Source organism: Geospiza fortis, unplaced genomic scaffold (genome assembly GCF_000277835.1).
Source record: "Geospiza fortis unplaced genomic scaffold, GeoFor_1.0 scaffold7, whole genome shotgun sequence".
NCBI lineage: Eukaryota > Metazoa > Chordata > Aves > Passeriformes > Thraupidae > Geospiza > Geospiza fortis.
In genome coordinates, this window is record NW_005054344.1 from 4,618,335 (window position 1) to 4,636,715 (window position 18,381).

At 37.5% G+C, this 18,381-nt stretch overlaps 1 protein-coding gene across 2 annotated transcripts in view; it reads right to left on the minus strand.

Moving 5' to 3' along the window:
- The window catches only part of RAD54B (RAD54 homolog B), a 63,832-nt gene that overhangs the window by 3,092 nt on the left and 42,359 nt on the right, over nucleotides 1-18,381 (minus strand). For both annotated transcript variants that reach the window (XM_005422897.2, XM_031058498.1), the window contains 10 exons: nucleotides 17,487-17,774; nucleotides 14,912-15,074; nucleotides 14,003-14,228; nucleotides 7,732-7,939; nucleotides 7,088-7,227; nucleotides 6,210-6,500; nucleotides 4,665-4,840; nucleotides 2,243-2,504; nucleotides 877-943; nucleotides 378-578 (listed from right to left, as the gene is read on the minus strand). In XM_005422897.2, the coding sequence (XP_005422954.1) occupies nucleotides 378-578; nucleotides 877-943; nucleotides 2,243-2,504; nucleotides 4,665-4,840; nucleotides 6,210-6,500; nucleotides 7,088-7,227; nucleotides 7,732-7,939; nucleotides 14,003-14,228; nucleotides 14,912-15,074; nucleotides 17,487-17,774 (2,022 nt within the window). The remainder of the gene's footprint in view (nucleotides 1-377; nucleotides 579-876; nucleotides 944-2,242; nucleotides 2,505-4,664; nucleotides 4,841-6,209; nucleotides 6,501-7,087; nucleotides 7,228-7,731; nucleotides 7,940-14,002; nucleotides 14,229-14,911; nucleotides 15,075-17,486; nucleotides 17,775-18,381) is intronic.

Below are 18,381 nucleotides of genomic sequence, written 5' to 3' on the forward strand. Positions count from 1 at the left end.
GATGCAAACATAACTTATGACCATTTATTTTTTTTAATCCTGTTTCCAACTTAAACCTATACACCTGTACAGAGCAAGGTATGAAAACAACTTTGATATGCCAGAAGAACAGGAGACAGGTCCCTACAGAAAGGATAGATGTGCATATTTGCTACTTGCATGATAAATGAACTGGTTGTTACTGCAAGAAATTAATCTTCTCTTTTCATGAAGGACTCCTATTGATTAGATAAATCAGCCAGTGTGTGGAAGATTCCATAATGAACCTCATTATTTCAATTCTCTTTTACTGAGAATCAAAGTTTTCTCCAGAGACAGACTATATATAAAGAATGGATTCCACAGCGGTGGCCAGAGATAATGAAAAACAAACTCACTTTGATGGTCAACCTTTCCCATACAGTCACACTCAAGCAAGTCATGAGTAACACAGCTGGAATCTTCATGTAGAGTAAAGAGATTTTTAAGCTCCTCAATAGAAAAATGTGTGTGCTCAGATGTCTTGGAAAGGTCTACAACTGCCCCAGAAAGGTCTTGTTTGCTGATCTGTCTTTGATAAATCTTTTCTTCTATTGAACCTGTATTGAAAAGAAAAACAGATAAATTGGGATAGTTTTTGACCAGTATTTACAAAGAAGTCAATTCCATTTCTTGATACCAATATACAGAGGAAATGCTAAATCACTATTTTCATTTATTTAAGAAAGAGCAAAGCAAAGGCAAGTGAATCAATGTGATGTCTCCATCTTAACTGAAGTCAGAACAAATATATATTTTTAAAGACCAAATTATTTCCAAAACTATTCTCTCTCTTTATTTTATGGACAAAATGTCAACATCTGTCTCACTCTGGCTAAGTTGAGCACCATCTCTGACCTGTGGTTAGCAGCCTGTAGATATGGACAGCACGTTTCTGACCATCTCTCCACACTCTAGCCATTGCCTGAGGAAAGCAAGAAGATGAAGAGCATTAACAGCCTGCTGTACAAGGATACTTCGCTAAAGCTTGTAGCCTTCACTGACTGAATTACCAGTTCTGCCCACTTCTTCAAAGAGATGTTGTCTGGATAATGCATTCCCCAATAGTTCTCTGTGATTGTTTCTGTAAGTTTTCTAGTATTAATTGTAAACAGTTTTGAAAATATAATTTACTTTCTGCCATTTATGCTTCTCTTCCTTTCTGTACACAAAAGTAGGAAAGTAGGTGTTTCAATTATTTCCTGAAAGAAATCCCCTCTTCAAATTTGTTTTCCAAGCATTAACAAATATTTAATATTTCAGGAATACTGATAATTCTCCTCATCTCCAAAATTGGGGTTTTTTTTCACAATATGCCTTTAAAAGTTACTTTTACATTTCTATTGAAATTCTAAAAATGATTGTTTGCACCTCCTTTCTGAAACAAACAAAATGTGAAACTGAGTACTGCTATATGATCTTTTTTTAAAAAACTTATGGGTCACACCTACATCTTCAGTACAAACACACACAACAGGCTTGCAGTCTCTGGCAACCTGTAGCAATTTTGTCTGATTTACCAGACTTTTTCAAGCAACAAGACAAGTGACCACATGAGGGTACTAATTCACCCTGAGAAGAGGAGCAAGGGCTTATTTCAGGTATTAAGGACACGGCATTACTCTACAATAAAAACTTTCTTACTGAGTTCATAAAAATATTTTTTAATTGTTATTTTTAAGGACTATTTTAACTGAAGACTCTTATGCTAACTAAATAATCCCTTGAGGCCAACAGTGCCTTCACAAGAATAGCACAGCGTTGGCTTTCTTTTCTTTCTTTTGGCATCACTGCCATGTGATTTTCTCATTCTTGCAATTGTGATCAGAGTCTCTCCCTTTTTCTCAGGGATTGCAAATCAACAGCAACGTTTGCTATGCAATCTAATCCCATTTTCCTTTTCTTTTTAGAAACACAGCATCTCTCCAGATAAAAAGACATGAAGAGACAAAGAGGATACATGACTCACTCCTCTGAAGAAACTAGAATTTAATCTTTTTATTTTTTTACTGCAAGAGGGCTTCTACTGATCCCAGTATATATAATATGACAGACAAATATTTCTTCTTTTCTTCTCAGGAAGAGTTTTCCCTCATTGTTGTACTTGTCCAGACACAATGTGATAATTGGTAGCAGTAAGACATGTAAAGTCAGGCAATTCAAAATCAGTCAAGAATTCATTTGATGCCCATCCCAACCCACATGTACACAGTTGTTACCAGACCTGAATATCTGTAGCTGGATTCCAGTCAATATCATACAGGATCAAATGAGATGCTCCAACCAGGTTCAGTCCCACTCCACCAGCCTTTGAACTCAGCAAAAAGATGAAAGCTGGGCTGAATTTGCTATTGAAAGCATCCACAATATGTTGTCTCTGGGAGACAGGAGTATGGCCATCAAGTCTGGTATAGGAGTATCCATAATGTTTGCATACATCTTGTAATACATTTAATGTCTGAGTGTAATTGGATACCAGCACAACTCTGTCAAACAGTAAAACAAAGTCATCAGCCTAGACCTTGGTAAAATTAAAGTCCAATAACAAATCGCTGAAGACGTAGAAGAAAATAAAATTAAGGTGAAAAATTACACATCAACTCAGGGTTACTTTTACTTTCTACAATATAAAACATTTCCAGTTAATTAGAAGCACATACCAGATCTGGATGCTTTATACTTACAGTCAAGCATTCAAGTGTTAAATAATTAATGTCTCCTTTTGCAACAGAATTTGGCATAATGCAGATTGCAGCACTCACAACCAATCACAAAGATAGATTTTAGATTTTTTTAAAATCTGTTTATACAAAATAACTGTTGTTAAGACAGCATTTGCAGAGGATGTTGTAGGAGCTAATAAATAATGTATATATAAAACTCTACTTACTGAAAAAGCTACTATGAATTTCTACAGAAAACATCAGAAAATTCTAACAAAAATTATAATTAAAGTCAAGTAGGACAGCAGAGAGACTTTCCTACATTTTATGGCTGAAAAGAACAGGGATGAAGACTACACTGAGTTTTTTTAGAAAGCAAAATTAGTCTGATCCCTTACAGTAATGGTCCAAGCTATGTTGGTCTATTTTCTCTGAAATTTTGTCTAATTAGGTTTCAAAGGTTTGAAAATCCAGCATTCCTATCCTCCCAAATATTGAGGATGATTCTACTAAGTAGACAAATGTCTTTTGAATTTAAGCCATAAGTAAAAGAACAGAGCATTTTCTGCCAGATCTCATTTGGAGGTCTTTAGTCATCTAAACTAAATGTAATATACTTGATTTTTTTTAAGAAGAATAAATAATTATTAATTTCATTATTTTTTAAAAATAATTTTGATTTAAAACAAGTTCTGAAGAACTAGACAAATAATTTCAGGGGAAAATGAAAATATTAACATTTTAGAAGTGGTTTAGAATATTTTTATTATTACACTTTACAGCTGAACTACATCCATTATCTGTTTGTAAAGACTTTGCAAGACTTATTTTTTTGTCAATCAACATAACATCCACAGCTTTGTCTGCACTCAAAAATAGAATATAAACTTCAGATTAGGACTGGAATTGAGTCTGTATATTGCAAAAACTGTTCAGTACCAACAAAAGCAGAGAAACCAAAGAAAAATAAATATGAGCTGCACTGAATTAATGCAACAAAACTTAAAGGCATAAAGTAATGCCTCAAATCAGCAGCCCCTAAAGTACTGCTACAGAGAGATACAGGTTTTACTGACACTCCTGGTTTCACTGACCTACAAAAACTAAGGCCAATACATTTAGATATTCAGCTGTCACTGGTTTCAATGGACGCTAAGTATATAAACTCCAGCAACAGGCTCAACTTTCTGATTTGTGAAAAAAAGTATCTTCAGATTCCATTACACCAGTGTCAAGAGATCTGCTCTTACTACCCACTACTGAATTGCAGTGTGTCCTCTTCAAACATCACTTGAAATAAAAGTTAAAACTGAAATACTTTTGGAACAGTTGGACTTTAAGGCATGAGTCCATAAAAAATTATCCTGGGACACCAGGTCATGTGAGATTCCCACAAATCAGCAATTGCACAGAAATTAATCATGTGCATCCTATTACCCCATGATAGCCAGAAGTTTTCCTACATGTCAGTGGCATCTACTACAGGGGAAATAAGTGGTTGCTGGGCAAGTTCATCTGTGGAGAATGTTTGCCCTGAACTTTAGAAAAGGCAGCAAGCAGTGAGCAGTTAAGCATGATTAAAGAGGAAATAATTTATAATCTAGTAATGAAAATATTTCAGTGCAATTTCATAGAATAACACATCTTCTCATGAAGATACAAAGAATTGGAAAGCCTCTACAAGTACAGGGTGCAGCACAACGGCTGTAGCAAACCATCTTACTTGCTTTACAGTGTAAAAAATTCAAGTATCACAACCTGGAAAAAATATGAAGACCATCTTTAAAAATTATGTCAGCTAGAAGTTCTAAATTCACAATTTAACAAGAAAGCCAGGACTACAATGTTTAAATTAATTTGGCACCCCTGCAAACAGCTGCAATACCTTTATTTTGAATATTATACTCCCATGCATTTGAAAAGCAAATCAATATCCAGAAGGTCACTCCCATTACCTCCCTTCTGCCTTTCTTTCACACTTGCCTTTCAGAAGAGTTGAGCTCATGGATTGCTGCCAACAACTTCACCAGCACCTGCAATTTTCCTGAATCAGTTTCACGGAAAGTGTCTGAAGTATAATCTTGTGGGAAGACATCTATTACACCTTCATAGAGGCTGGACTCATCATATTCCTCAGACATAGGATCACAGCTTTTTTCCTGTTGAAAAGAAAAGGATTAAAATTCCATATCCCCTCTAACATAATTTTTTTTAAAGATTGCTATATTTTTATCACAAAGACAAAAGGAGGCATAAAAAGCTGCCACAAAGCAATGTACTATGTGAGCATGACAACCTTCCAACACGGGATTGAAAGCAAAGTTTTAAAATACTTATAGTTTATATTAGTTTACATTCTCTAATCTAATACATTGTTTGAAGCTAAGGAGAAAGTTGAAATACTTAGAACTGAAAAATGTGTACAACTTCTCCACTTAAGCAACCACATAAATGTATTTCCACAGTAAAGATATATCTAAACCTTGGGAGTGAGGAGGAAATCAATACATTGTGTATTCTTTCTAAATCCCATAATTATTATGAAACTTCCCAATCATTCACTCTGTTTAGGAAAATACTGTCATTAAGATTCAGTTATACTACTGAAAATGAAGAAAAGCTGGCAAGCAAAACCAATAAAATAGTAGAAACACAGGTTATATTTTGCTGTACTTAGAAAATCAGTGTTTCACAGGGAGGAAAAAGCCAGACCATTCAAATGCCAAAACCATAATGGCAAAAAATGATTTGCACATACAGTCCTCTCCATCCCTCTATTTAATAAAGGCTTGTGTTTTTGCATATGAAAGGTTTCTAATGCTTACACTATGAAGTAAAGGCAATGAACTTGGCAGCATTGAAAGCTACAGGGATACTGCACTGTGCATATTCCACCAAAGTCATAAAGTACATCTTTAAAGAAAGATTTACATTTCCACCCACCTTACTTGGACTTCAGCTAGGGGCCATTGACGTTACTATTACCAAGTTCTAATTATCATACTATTTGCCTATGGGAATAAAAACATTTTTTTATGTACAACCGTAGGAGAAGTGGTAATGGGGACATCTAGTACCACTGACATCTTGAGCCTGCAGCTCCCAGGGTCATTAAGCTTGAAAAAGTGAAAATATCATGTGGTCAGGGAGCTTTCAGAGAAACCAGCAGACATACTAGTAATACTAGTACATACTAGTAATCTAGACTAGTAATCCCTAGTTAATAGTGCTCTTTGTAAAATTCACATTTATATGCATTTTTACAAATATTCAGAGACAAGGTTAAGACGGAAAATAGATTAAGAAAGAGAAAACAGCATAAGGCAATAGGAAACTAGTGAGATACTCTTCCTGAGCACATTCAGATTTCCTAACACTTGTGCTTTTGAAAGCAGACTTCCTAGAGCAAGCTGCATGTGAGAGTATGGAAATGACCTTAAGCAACAGGCACATTGATAACACAGCTTTAGTGACACGTGTCTGCTGAAATGACTAATTGCAAGCACACACCCCCATGCAAATAGATACCTTTACAGCTTTAAACAGAAGACATGGATGATTGCAAAGTTTTTTCAGAGCTCCTATACATATTAGGTGGGGACTATTTTCCAGCCTGCCTTGCAGACAGGATGTAATGACACGAGAACTAAGCAGTTTTCTATACAATTCAAGTTGCAGCGCTGTTGGTCGGCAGAAGATTATGCTCTCCTTTTTGGGGGGCAGAAATTTGTTTATAACCTCCTGTGTTCTTCTTAGAATAAAGAGTCCAGTGAGGCGTGTGAGTTCTGCTGCTCTTTTTTCTCCTAATTCCTTTTCCTCCTAAAAGAACAAAGCACAAAATTAATTATAATCATGCATTTCATCAGAATAATGTTCTGTATTATTTTAATTAGGTATTTAAATAACCTCTTAAAAGTATGATACCACTTTCTGACATGGGAATGTAATGACCAATTCTTCTCCAATTACTACCACTGCATTAATACTATGTCTGGTTTCTGAAGTCTTAAACAAAGGAAAATAATGTCCCAGATGACATCCAAGGCTTGAATTATATTCTAGAATTCTATTCTCAAGATACAGTGAAAGCATGCAGACCTTGCAGTGCTGTGGAGAAGCTAAGAATGGATAAAGTATTGTCACATGGCAATGCACATGGCTTATTGGGGAATGCAGGTGTTGGAAGCACAGCTGTTGCCTGATAATTAATAGGCAGCTGAAATGAGGTGATTTTAACATGTGTGTTCTCCTTCTGCTCCCTTTGGAAAACAAGTGACTTCATGTCAAATAGGAAGGTGAAAAGCTTCAGCTACTATTAGTAGCCCTGAGCTTCACTTTGCTCCACAAAATACAAATTTCATTTTACTATGAATTTTCTTCTATAACAGAATTTTTTAACCCAATACCTCTGTTGCTGAAGGTTCTCTAGATCTGACAATTGGTTCCTCATATATTTTTCTATACGTGGATAAAGAACCAAGTATTCCTGGATTCACAAACTCTATTAATGCATAAAATTCTTGCAAGTCATTTTGGATTGGAGTACCTTGAAAGAGAAAAAAAAAATTCTGCAATTGGTTATTTTTACTTTAAACTGATAGAAGTACATTGAATGCAGGGGTTAATATTGACAATGTATCTTGAAAACAGATGTTTTATTTCTGTGTGAATTACTCAGAGTCCTGAATTGATCTAAAACTTTACCATGAATGACAAGATACTGTACTCCTAACTAAACGGACTGCAGATATAATTGTTCTGACAAAGGAATTTAAAAAGTCAAGTTCTAAATCAATTTTACTAAATAACTACAAAGGAAAACATTGAGTGCAGAATCCCAATTCCCTTACAGAAGATCTAAGGCTCCTTGCTTGCCCCTGAAGACTGACATATTTTGCCTTTATGTAAAAACAATTGGAAATAACCTGTTTTTACAACACCTGAGATTTCTTCATTTAAAACCCATTGCCCAAATTCCAACCGATCTCATGCTTTTTTTTTTACCCCAATCTAGCACTATCAACATAAAAAAATACTAAAAGATACTAACCAGTAAGAATAATTCTCCTCTCACAAGACAGACTAGTAAGGGCTGCAGCTGTCTTAATAGTGCTGTTTTTCAGCCGATGTCCCTCATCACAGATCAGGAGGTTAAATTCTACAGCCTGAATTTGATCTGAAGATCTCAACAGCATCTCGTAACTGATTATCATAACAGAATAAAGTGGAGAACTGATAAATTCTTCTACTTTGTGGTCCTGCAGGCATAAGGAAAATAAATCATACAACTATTCCATTGGAAATCACTTCCTTAAAAATCATCACATTCCTTAAAAATCCAGTGACTACAGAAATTTCTTCTCACATGACACAAGGTATTTACTATCTCCTTCATGACTTCGGATTATTGATTCTTTCCTAATTTGCGAAAGAGATCTGATACAGCAATTTAGAATTTTACCACCTCATTAAAAGAAAAATTATTATTCTTTTAAGCCTTTAAGTCCTCTGGAGACACAATACCATGAAGGTGAAAAGCACGGAGTTCTTGTAATAGCTTTCCACTGCTGGCATTTGGGTAAGCTTCAAATGAATAATTAAAGCCAAGATAATGAAGGGCCACAGGTAGCTCCTTGTACATTCACTTTGGATCTCAGCCTGGTAACGTCCAGTAGGAAATTACCACAGTCTACCAGAATTCCTTTTGTAGATTTTAATTTAATTTTATATTATTGAATATTATAGCCTATTGGTATTATTTAACCTACTGAATTGGTTCTAGGTCTCAGGATATAGAAGAGCAAAGTTCAGCTTGCTTGGAGCACAGGTGGGAGGGATTCTGCAGGGTGCTTTCATGGAGGTCAAAGGAACTCCCAAGTGCTGGGAGTTTTTCAAGGATGATTTTCTGGCAGCATGAAAATAGTTCATCCCCTTTAAAGATAAGGGAAACAGGTGGAGCAAGAGACCCCTTGGCGTAACTGAGAGCTTCTGAGTCAAAATCAAAAGTAAAGTGCACCAGCAACGGAAATGTGGATAAACACCTGTTGAGATCTACAAGGGCATTGCCAGGGCCTGCAGAGATGCAGACAGAAAAGCAAAAGCTCAGCTAGAAATTAATTTAGCCAAAGATGTTGGGAACTGCAAGAAACAGTTCTCCAGGTATGTAAAAAAGAAGCAGAAACAGAAGGAAAATATTGGCCCACCAATAAACAGGAGAGGTGAATTAGTCACAGCACCTTCTTTACCTCTGTCTTCACCAGCACTGCTGGGTCCCCAGCCCTAGAAACAAAAATCCAGGCTAATTACAGACCCACCAGGGTCAGTGAAGGAAGGTGGGGGTGAGCTCTTACAGGAGCTTGACCCCTATGGATTAATGGGCCCTGACATTGCCAGGGTATTAAGAGAGCTGACTGACATCATTGCAAGGCCAATGCATAACTTCTGGAGAAGTCAAAGGAGAGTACGGGATGTGCCAGAAGACTGGAAGGACAATACCCCCATCTACAAGTAGGGTTTAAAGGAGGAACTTCTAAGTTATGGAATGAATCTTCATGGGAGCTATCACATGTCAGAGGAAGCAAGGGATTGGGAAAAGCCAACATGAACTCACCAAGGACAAACTGAGCTTGACAAACCTGGTCACCCTCTGTGACAAAGCAAACTGCTTGGTTGGTGTGGGCTGGGTGGACTTTGCCTCCTGGATTTCTCCAAGGCTTTCAGAGTGGTTTCCCACAGCCAGCCTCTGGAAAAGCAGATGGGCTGTGGTGTGGACGAGTGCTCCATGTGGTGGTGGGAGCTGGCTGAGAGGCAGCACCCAGAGGGTGCTGGTCAATGGCTCCTCCTCAAATGGGCAGCGTGGCACAAGTGGGGTCCCCCAGGACTGATGTCAGGCCCAGCTCTGTTTAATATCCTCAGAAAGTGATTGGGAAGATGGGATCAAGTGCACCACAATGAAGTTTCCCAGCGACACCAAACTGAGTGGGAAAGGGGACACTTTGGAAGAGAGAGCCACCCTGCAGGAAGATTTGGATAGGCTGGGGAGTGGCTAACAAGAATCTGATGAAGTCCAGCAAGGGCAACCATCAGGTCTTGCACCTGGGAAAACATAACCCAGGTGTGCAGCGCCATAGGGCTGCGATCCACCCAGCTGGGGAACATCTCTGTGGAAAGGGATCTGGGGATCCAGGTGGACAATCAGATCAGCATGAGCAAACAGTGCTGTGCTGGCATAGAGAGCCAACAGGGTGCTGGGCTGTATCCACAAGGGCATCACCAGCAGAGATCCAGAAGTCATTGTCCCACTCTGCTCAGGGCTCATCAGGCCACACTGGAATACTGTGCTCAGTTTTGGTCCCTGCTCTGCAGAAAAGATGTGGACAGGCTGGAGAGGGTCCAGAGAAGAGCCACAGACTGGGAAGCCTGTCAGAAGGGGAAAGGCTGAGAGAACTGGATTTGTTCAGCCTTGAGAAAAGAGGACTTAGGGGAGACCTCCTCACCATGTTCCACTATTTAAAGTGAAGATGGAGACTCCCTTTTTACAAGAAGTCACATGGAAAAGACAAGGGATAATGGGTACAAGGTTACTCCTCAGGAAGTTCCAATTGCACATGAGGAGAACGTTTCACAATGAGAATCACCAGCCATTGGAATAATCTCCCCAGGGGAGTGGTGGAGATTTGTCTGGACAGGATGCTGGGCCATCTTGTCCTGACAGTGCTTTTGCCAAGAAACGTTGGACTGCATGACCCTTGAGGTCCCTTTCAACAGGATATTTCACGATTATTCTATGATTAACTTTGTTACTAGCCCTTAACATTGATGGGTTGGCCAACAGGTAAGGTCACCCTGGGATTCAGGAAATAAAGAGTCCATAACCTGCCCCAGAAAACATGTCTGTCTACTGATAGATTTCTAATCTCTGTATTACTGGTCAGAAAATGACTGCAACCATCTCCTCTCTTATATACCCCTCAAGCCCTTTTCCTTCAAAAGACACCAAGAATTTTCCTGTCTATTGAAGGAAATGCACACACTAAATAGTCACTGTAATGGGACAGAGCACTTCCTCCAAAAAAGAAACAGTTGTATTTCTGTGCAGACTTGTAAATGTGCTAGGATAGTCTACCTGTCTTGCAATTATGCATAAAACTGGAAAAATCTCCTGTGGGCATGTCCCTTACCCTTCCACTTGGCTCCAGATGCTAATTTCCTGAATGTTTCTTCCTATGTCCTAACAGTGTTCACTAACTAAGCAGGCTACAGGTGCAGCTGACAAGCTGCAACCTCTTTAATTGTGAAAACAAATCAGTCTAGAGCCTTAGAAGGTATTTTTATTTCCAAACAAGATCAGTTACCAAACACAGACAACTAAGTCTGGAGCCAGATGGTGTAATACATTGTAAAAGCAGCACAACTTAATTATCACAACCTTTAGAGCCTCCTAGCAGGTGATTCAATGAATCCATGGGATGAATCCAGCACATTAATCTCACAAAGTACCATGCAGCAGATCAGCCCCCCACATGCTGCTCACAATGAGGCCCAGCACATCAGAGGAAGCAAAGAGTAGTAAGGACCAGGTAACAAGGATGTGCACCCATTTTTCCAGGTGTTTGGGATTGGACTTCAGCATTCCTGTTGTTTCCAGGACTGTAGTTAACTGCCTGTTTTCTTGTTGTATTTTTACTGCCATTTTCAAAACAGGAGCAGAAAATTTCCCAACACAGGAACAGAGACACAGAAGAGCCCTGTAGGGAAGACCCAGTGTTGTCCCAGCCCAATATACAGGCTCCACATTGCAGCCTTGAAGACAGAGGCAATGCCTCTCTGAACTTCTCCTGGCATAGTCAAGCATCAGAAGATGCCCAGGGTTCAGAAACCATTTTCTTTTTGTACACTTTCAGGCTGTGAGCTGAGATGGGGAGAGTGCTGAGGCACTGGAGAACAGCCACCAACACCCCTCCCCTGGAAAAATATCAAGTATGCAGGAGAGTTTGAACTCCTTAAAAAAAAATGCAGGAGAGTCCCTTACAAGCCTCCTGCAGTCAAATATAATGTATTTCCTACTGTATGTAACAACAGCAGTGGTTGAAACATGAAAAATTAAAACAAATTTACAAGCTAATTTCAAATAATTAAATCATACTCTTAACTGGCTGCAAGATAAGTCTATATTATAGCCTCCAATTTAACAATTATCCAAAGTGACTTGACAGATTTAAGTGAGCTGCCTGGAGCCACATATGGAGCAATTATCAATCAGTATTAGGGGTCCATAATGTCCCAGACTTCCTCTTTGAACAGGCCTTTCTTTGCACTCATTCAAATCCAATGTTGCTGGTAAAGTGTGAATTCAAAAATGCTGAATCATAAAGCAATGTAGACCTGTAATTATTTTTCCAGATATTTTGACTTCAAAACCAAATCAAAACAACTCCAGTAGGAAGTGATACTCTGCAGACAGATAAAGGAATTATTCTCTCAAACACATTGCAAATGCTTAAAATAGGAATTAACAAGACCTAAAAGCAACCTTTGTGGACATGCCTTCCTTTTAAAAGCAATGTTCTCTACATGGCATTTGCATATTAACATAATTAAACCATAATCACATTTTAAAAGCAGATAATATCCTGGTATTTTAAAAAGTCTGTTACTGAAGGGTTAGGATCAGTTTGTGGCGTTTCAGTGTGAAAGTGAGCAAAACATTTTAAAAAGTCTAGCAGTACTTTGAATGCATTCCTTACAGACAGGAACAGAAGAAAATGCTGGAGACAAGCTCTTTCTTTAAGTTATACTGGAGAAATAACAGTATGGTAATTGCTGTTTTCCCAGAGAAGATAGACAGTAACTTATTGTGAAATACCTCATTATACACCAGGCAAGTCATATTGTGTCTTCCTTTTGCATGACAGTGTATTCTGTGGTATTTGGAAACACAGTTGTTAAAGCTGCTGAGTGTCCCCAGTCAAATAGGTCCAATGGGATGAGTAACAGTTTTAAAATTATTTAAATTTAAAGAAAATGAAAGCTACTGTCATTTTGGGGCATAGTAACTGTCATCAAATTCAGGTTTTCTCCTCCCAACATTATTCATAAAAACTGCAAGAAAACGTTTAATTATCTCTAACTAGCCTCTCAGGTTAAAATGTTGCCATATTATATTTCGCCTTGTATCCATTTCTTTTAGGAAATTTCATTTCTCCCATCCCAACCTATATTATATTACAGTTCCTGGCAAGTCAGTTTGCTTCATTTCCACAACCTGAAAAAAGTTACTAAGAAAAACAAATTATGCACAATGCACCTATTATACATGCATTGTCTTCAGTGGAAGATCAACAGTTTCAAGAGTGTGGCAATAATGAGTCGAATTTAAAGAAATTATTATTGTTACAAAATTGTGTACAATCTACCAAGAAGTAAACTTCCATTGAAAACTTCTGCTTCACCTGAAATATTAATTCTTCCAACAAGCATAATTCTAGGAACTAAAGGCAAATGTGGTTGTTGTAAGAACTGGATAACCTTTAGCATGAAGTACTATTTGTTTCATCAGTCTACCTGTATGAAATTATTAGATTAAAAAATAAATTTGGAAGATAAGTATCTTCGTCTTTGTTGCAAGCACCCATGGAGGTACTACAAGCTCTCCACTTCCCTGGAACTTGTGAATATTAACACCAGCAGGAACAGCTTCACTACAGGAGGGGACAGGGATCAGCATCATTCTGCTTCTTAATAAGATTTGTACTTGTCTGCATTCTTCTAGAGACAAGAGATAGTCTCATTACCTAACACTGAGACTCTAGGCTTGGTAACTCTTGAGCCTTTAAATCATCCCAACAGAGATCTAACTCTTGACTGTGACAGAAAGGGAATAACCTTCTGAAGTACCCCAAAATAAGCAGCCAAAACAAATTAGAAGTTTTCAGTACAGAACAAAAGCAACTACCACAGAAACAGGTAGATGCTTTGGTATGTAAACAGGGAAGGTGTGCACTTTGATACACAACAGAAAACTCCTTAAACTGAAGGGGCACAGGGAGGACCATGTCACCTTTTACAACTTCAAAGGGGAAACCAGAAGAAAGATGAGACAGACATATGCTACATGTGAGCTTGGGTTATGACTGGTGACTGACAGCAAAATACCCATAGGGACAATTATCTGAAGAAGAAATAAAGTACTATAAATAAATATTAACAGAGAATTACTAGGCTTGGTCTCTAGTTTAAAAAAAAAGGAAGAGGAAAAAACCCCATAATTCCTATATTCTGAGCCAATAATGACCTAATTCCCATTTGGAAATAAATCTTACCTGATCAACTGTAAAGACTTTGATCCTTTCACTTCCCAACCATTTCTGAAATTCTTTTTTCCAGTTTTTCACCAGACTCCCAGGGGTGACCACCAGTGCTCGCTTTAGCACAGGTCTGCATCCATAGGGCCCCTGGCGCAGGAGAGTCCAGACAAGGGCAATGCACTGCAGGGTTTTTCCCAAGCCCATCTCATCAGCCAGAATAGCTCCAGATCTGCCACTAACTCTGTAAGAGGTAATGAGGTGCTGGTATCATTTTAAAGGACATTTCTGTAACTATCCACAACTGCTTCAGGGATTTGCTTCTGTGCTTGTTTTCTGAAGTCTAAAGAACCTATTTAAACTTATTATGTCTCCTGTAGGTTTTTATTCAGTTGTACTAGATCTTAGAATGAAAATTCTCATTTTCTACAGTAACTCATTAGTCCTCTAAAACTGAAGTTTAAATCTGCCTTTAGAACTAGAATTATCCAATACCTTAAGGAATCTATGACTTGAGAAAACTCTTTTGAAAACAATGCTCTATTTTTTTTAACAGCTTAAAGTAACATCTTTTTTTTCTAAATGCCAGAATTATAAATTGCATGAATAATTTTTAATTATATGAAATATAAATCCCAGAAAGCAGTTGTTCTTCAGCATGGCTTTGATTATATCTGTGTTTACAAAATTTGGTATGTAGAAATGACAGGCCTTTTGGTGCACTAGCTTCTCATGACATCTGGCAAAATCATGGCAAGTGTGATGCTACACTTAGGTCAGAAAAAACTTGTGCAGCTGCTTTTGGGAGAAAATTACTAACATTAATTAACTGAAAAATTGCTCAACACTTCCCAGGATGTCACATTTCAAACATGGGCAGGAAAATATTATAGGTATTAAAAGCTAAAAGGATAATTATTACCTTACCTCATTCCCATTACACATTCATACAGAAATATAATTCCTTCTTTCTGATGTGGGCGGAGATTACTTGCAATGTAAGGATCTACAACTACATCCACCACAGGTAAACCAGCCTTATTGAACATCCACTGATGACTTGCATTTGGTCGTGGCATAACCAGAGAATCTTCAAGTTCAAAGCATAATCAAGCATTACTCTTAGTCTGTTAGCAAAACTTATTAAAGTTAATGATCTAATTACTGTTAAAAATACTGTTTATTTTATTGACCATTCTCAGACTGAAAATACAGTTATAAGTACCTAGATTGCCTTCTGCAATAAAGCATTATTTTAAAGAGGTTTTCCAAATAGTTTTTTTCTCAAAGGTAAAGATGATAAACTGAGAAATATGAGATTTTTTGGATGAGGTAAAACTGCCTACCTCATCAAGCAATAAAAGTTGCTTGATGACTTCAAATTCATAAAGTTAAATTCATAGAGTTAAATTAGAAGAAGTTCCAAAATACTTCTGAATTGAAAATCTAAGAAAAAAACCAATGACCTACATAAAATCTAAATACTCTAAATAGTACATTTCAAGGGGATAGTCTTGCAGTAGCCTATAAAGACTTCTCTGCCCAAGAAACAGAGATAAAAGCCACTGATTTGCTAAAGAAAAATAAGGGAGGATTGGGTGTGAGCTGACAAAGATTTCACCAGTGCATGAATAAAAAGTTGACGGGTTTGAAGACATACAGAGGCAAAGAGAGAATGAAGTATTGAGTAACATCTGAATAACAGTTCTGCTTGTCATAATCTGTTTACAAACATTATGATTTTGCTAGACAATGTCCATTCTTGGGTTGCTCCTGCTGCTGCTACACACCTTCACTGAAAAATTTTATTGTCAGAAGACAGAATGAGAAAGCAATTTATGGCTTCTGGTATTTTTATGTCACCAGAGTAAACCTATACTGATAATTTATTCATGGGAATAGGTTGGTTGAAGGCTTATATCAGTCAGGGAGATTTTGTTTCCTACTGACAAAGGGTTGAGTTCTGATGGATTAAATCAAATTGCATGTGTAGGTATTTAAAAGCCAGTGGTGACAAAAAATAACTTTTCTGACAAAAATCTGCATGAAAACGAGGAAAAAACAAGGCTTGAATAAACACTGGACTAAAAGCTTAGAAACTGTATGTGGAAGATGTAGCTTTACATCTTTGTCACCGTGCTCTGTTCTGCTGGCTTTCCATTCTGTAGAAGCTGCATTTTAATCAACTATAATCATAGACTTCATGGTGAAATGAAAACCTCTGACTGTTCCAATATCAAGGTCCTGGTCTTGTAAAGTATCTCAGTAACTTCTGCAAGAGGCAATGCAATCAGGCATTAAAAAATGTGATCCTCCTGTGTAAGCAAACCTAAAGCCTGAGAGTCCAACCTATTGATGTGTTGAGAGCTCTCAAAATATGATACGAGGTATTCAAATTCACTAGAAGTCACGCTGTCTAGAAGACAACTAGAATAAAAAGTAACTCTTTAACAAACTAACAACTTTGCAGAAACAGCAAAGTTGTTAATTTACATGCTGAATATATTGGCCTTTTCGGTCAGATTTTCAGTTAGAATGCTTATGCAGCATCATCTTGCAATCTCAGGAAGGAACATTCTTAGATAAAATGTAATCAGGCTAAATTAAGACCAGAAGTTGGTGTTAATAAGGATGCTCTTTTATAATTACCACTTGACTAAGATTTCATTGTTTATTTACATAGCAGCCAGGTAACAGCTTCAAAAAGTCTCACAGTATCAGGAAATGATGTAAGAACTCAGATGGAGGTATTATAGTAAGAATATAAAAAAAGAGTTGTATTTTTTTAAATAAGCACAGCTCTGCTTAGCCACATTTTTTATGCTCATTTTTATCTTCCATCTGAAAAATAGAGCTACCAGCAGAATATAGCTCCTATATAGTTTGTAGACAAAAGAATAGTTCTGCTTAGATAATCAACTACTTACACAACTGCTTAACCAGCCCGTTCCTATACAATATGTGAACTCTCATGGCTCTTCAGCACATAGTACCTCTAGCACTACAGAACTATAAACATTTATTCCAAAACACATCTTGTTGAGTTTTAGTCACACTCACTGGCTGTGAAGGATCAGGCATTGACAGAACCAATTCTCGCAAAGTGGCACAACTTTTCTATTACTGATCCTCCACTGCAGTTACTGTGCTGTCACATTATGGCTGTATGTCACTGACCCCAGTGGGAAGCTGGAACTCATCTAGAACTTCTAGTATGTGTCAGATTGTTTCAATGATCAGTAAACTCATTTTATTTGGCAAAACTCTTAGAAAATACTCTGTTTCCACAGCCATCTGTAACAACTATGAAAAACTTTGTTCAGTGCAGAGTATTTTACTTGCTAGAAACACGCACGACAAAATCCTAGCATGGTTAGATACTAGTACTGTATGTCAGAAATACTTCAGTAATACATTGAGGAACATGAACATTTTGGTTACACATTCAATATTTTTTGAGAGTCAGAGGATGTTTAAAGAAACTTTAAAATTTCAATCTTACTTGTAGCATTTGGATCATGGCGAGGCTTGCGGCTTTGAGAATCTCTGAGCACATTCTCTTTAGTACTGGGTTGACAGACATTTTTGAATGGTTTACAGAATGGTTTTGTACTAGTGTGAGATAATGCAGTTGCATCTGTGTCATGAGTCCCTATTCCAGCCTGAAAACACCTGCCACTGCTGAAATCATCTGCTGAAATTACACCCATCACTTCAATTTCTTTTCCGCCAACCATCAGTGTTTGACCTTCATCAAGGCTGTCTAGCTCTTTAGCTTTATATCCAGTACCTAAAAGAACATAAAAATGAAATAATTAGGACAACACAGCAAGTACTACTTCCTTAACACCAGTACTCATCTGCAGGAAGGAAAAACTGTGAAAAAGTTACTCATTCTGAAACATTTAATTGTTACACATAAAGCCTTTCCCTCCTTAATAGTGACATGTGAGTGCTAATAATCAGAATCAGCAAAGTGTATGAGCAAAGACTCAGTCATCCTCATCACCAACCAAGTCTACTGAATGTCAAACAACTGTTTCAGACAGCTTTTAAAAAGAAGCTCCATATGGTAAAATCCAGAAGTTTCCCTTAATAACCATTATAAGTCCTTTTCCCTTTCTTTCATGCCCCCAAAAGAAGTCTCCTAACCCCTCTTGCTATTGATCTAAACAATGTATTTTACTTTTTAAATAATTCTACATTAGTTTTCTTACACTTAAAGATTCAGATGCCTCTGAAATCTTCACTTCTACATATGCTCTGGAACATGCTCTGATTATTGCCAAGATTTATGGGTAAGTTCAATACTTGTTGGGCTTGGTCAGGTGGGCATTCTCACTGCAGCTACAAATACAATTCCAAAACACAGCTACAGCTGGTGTCATTACAAAATC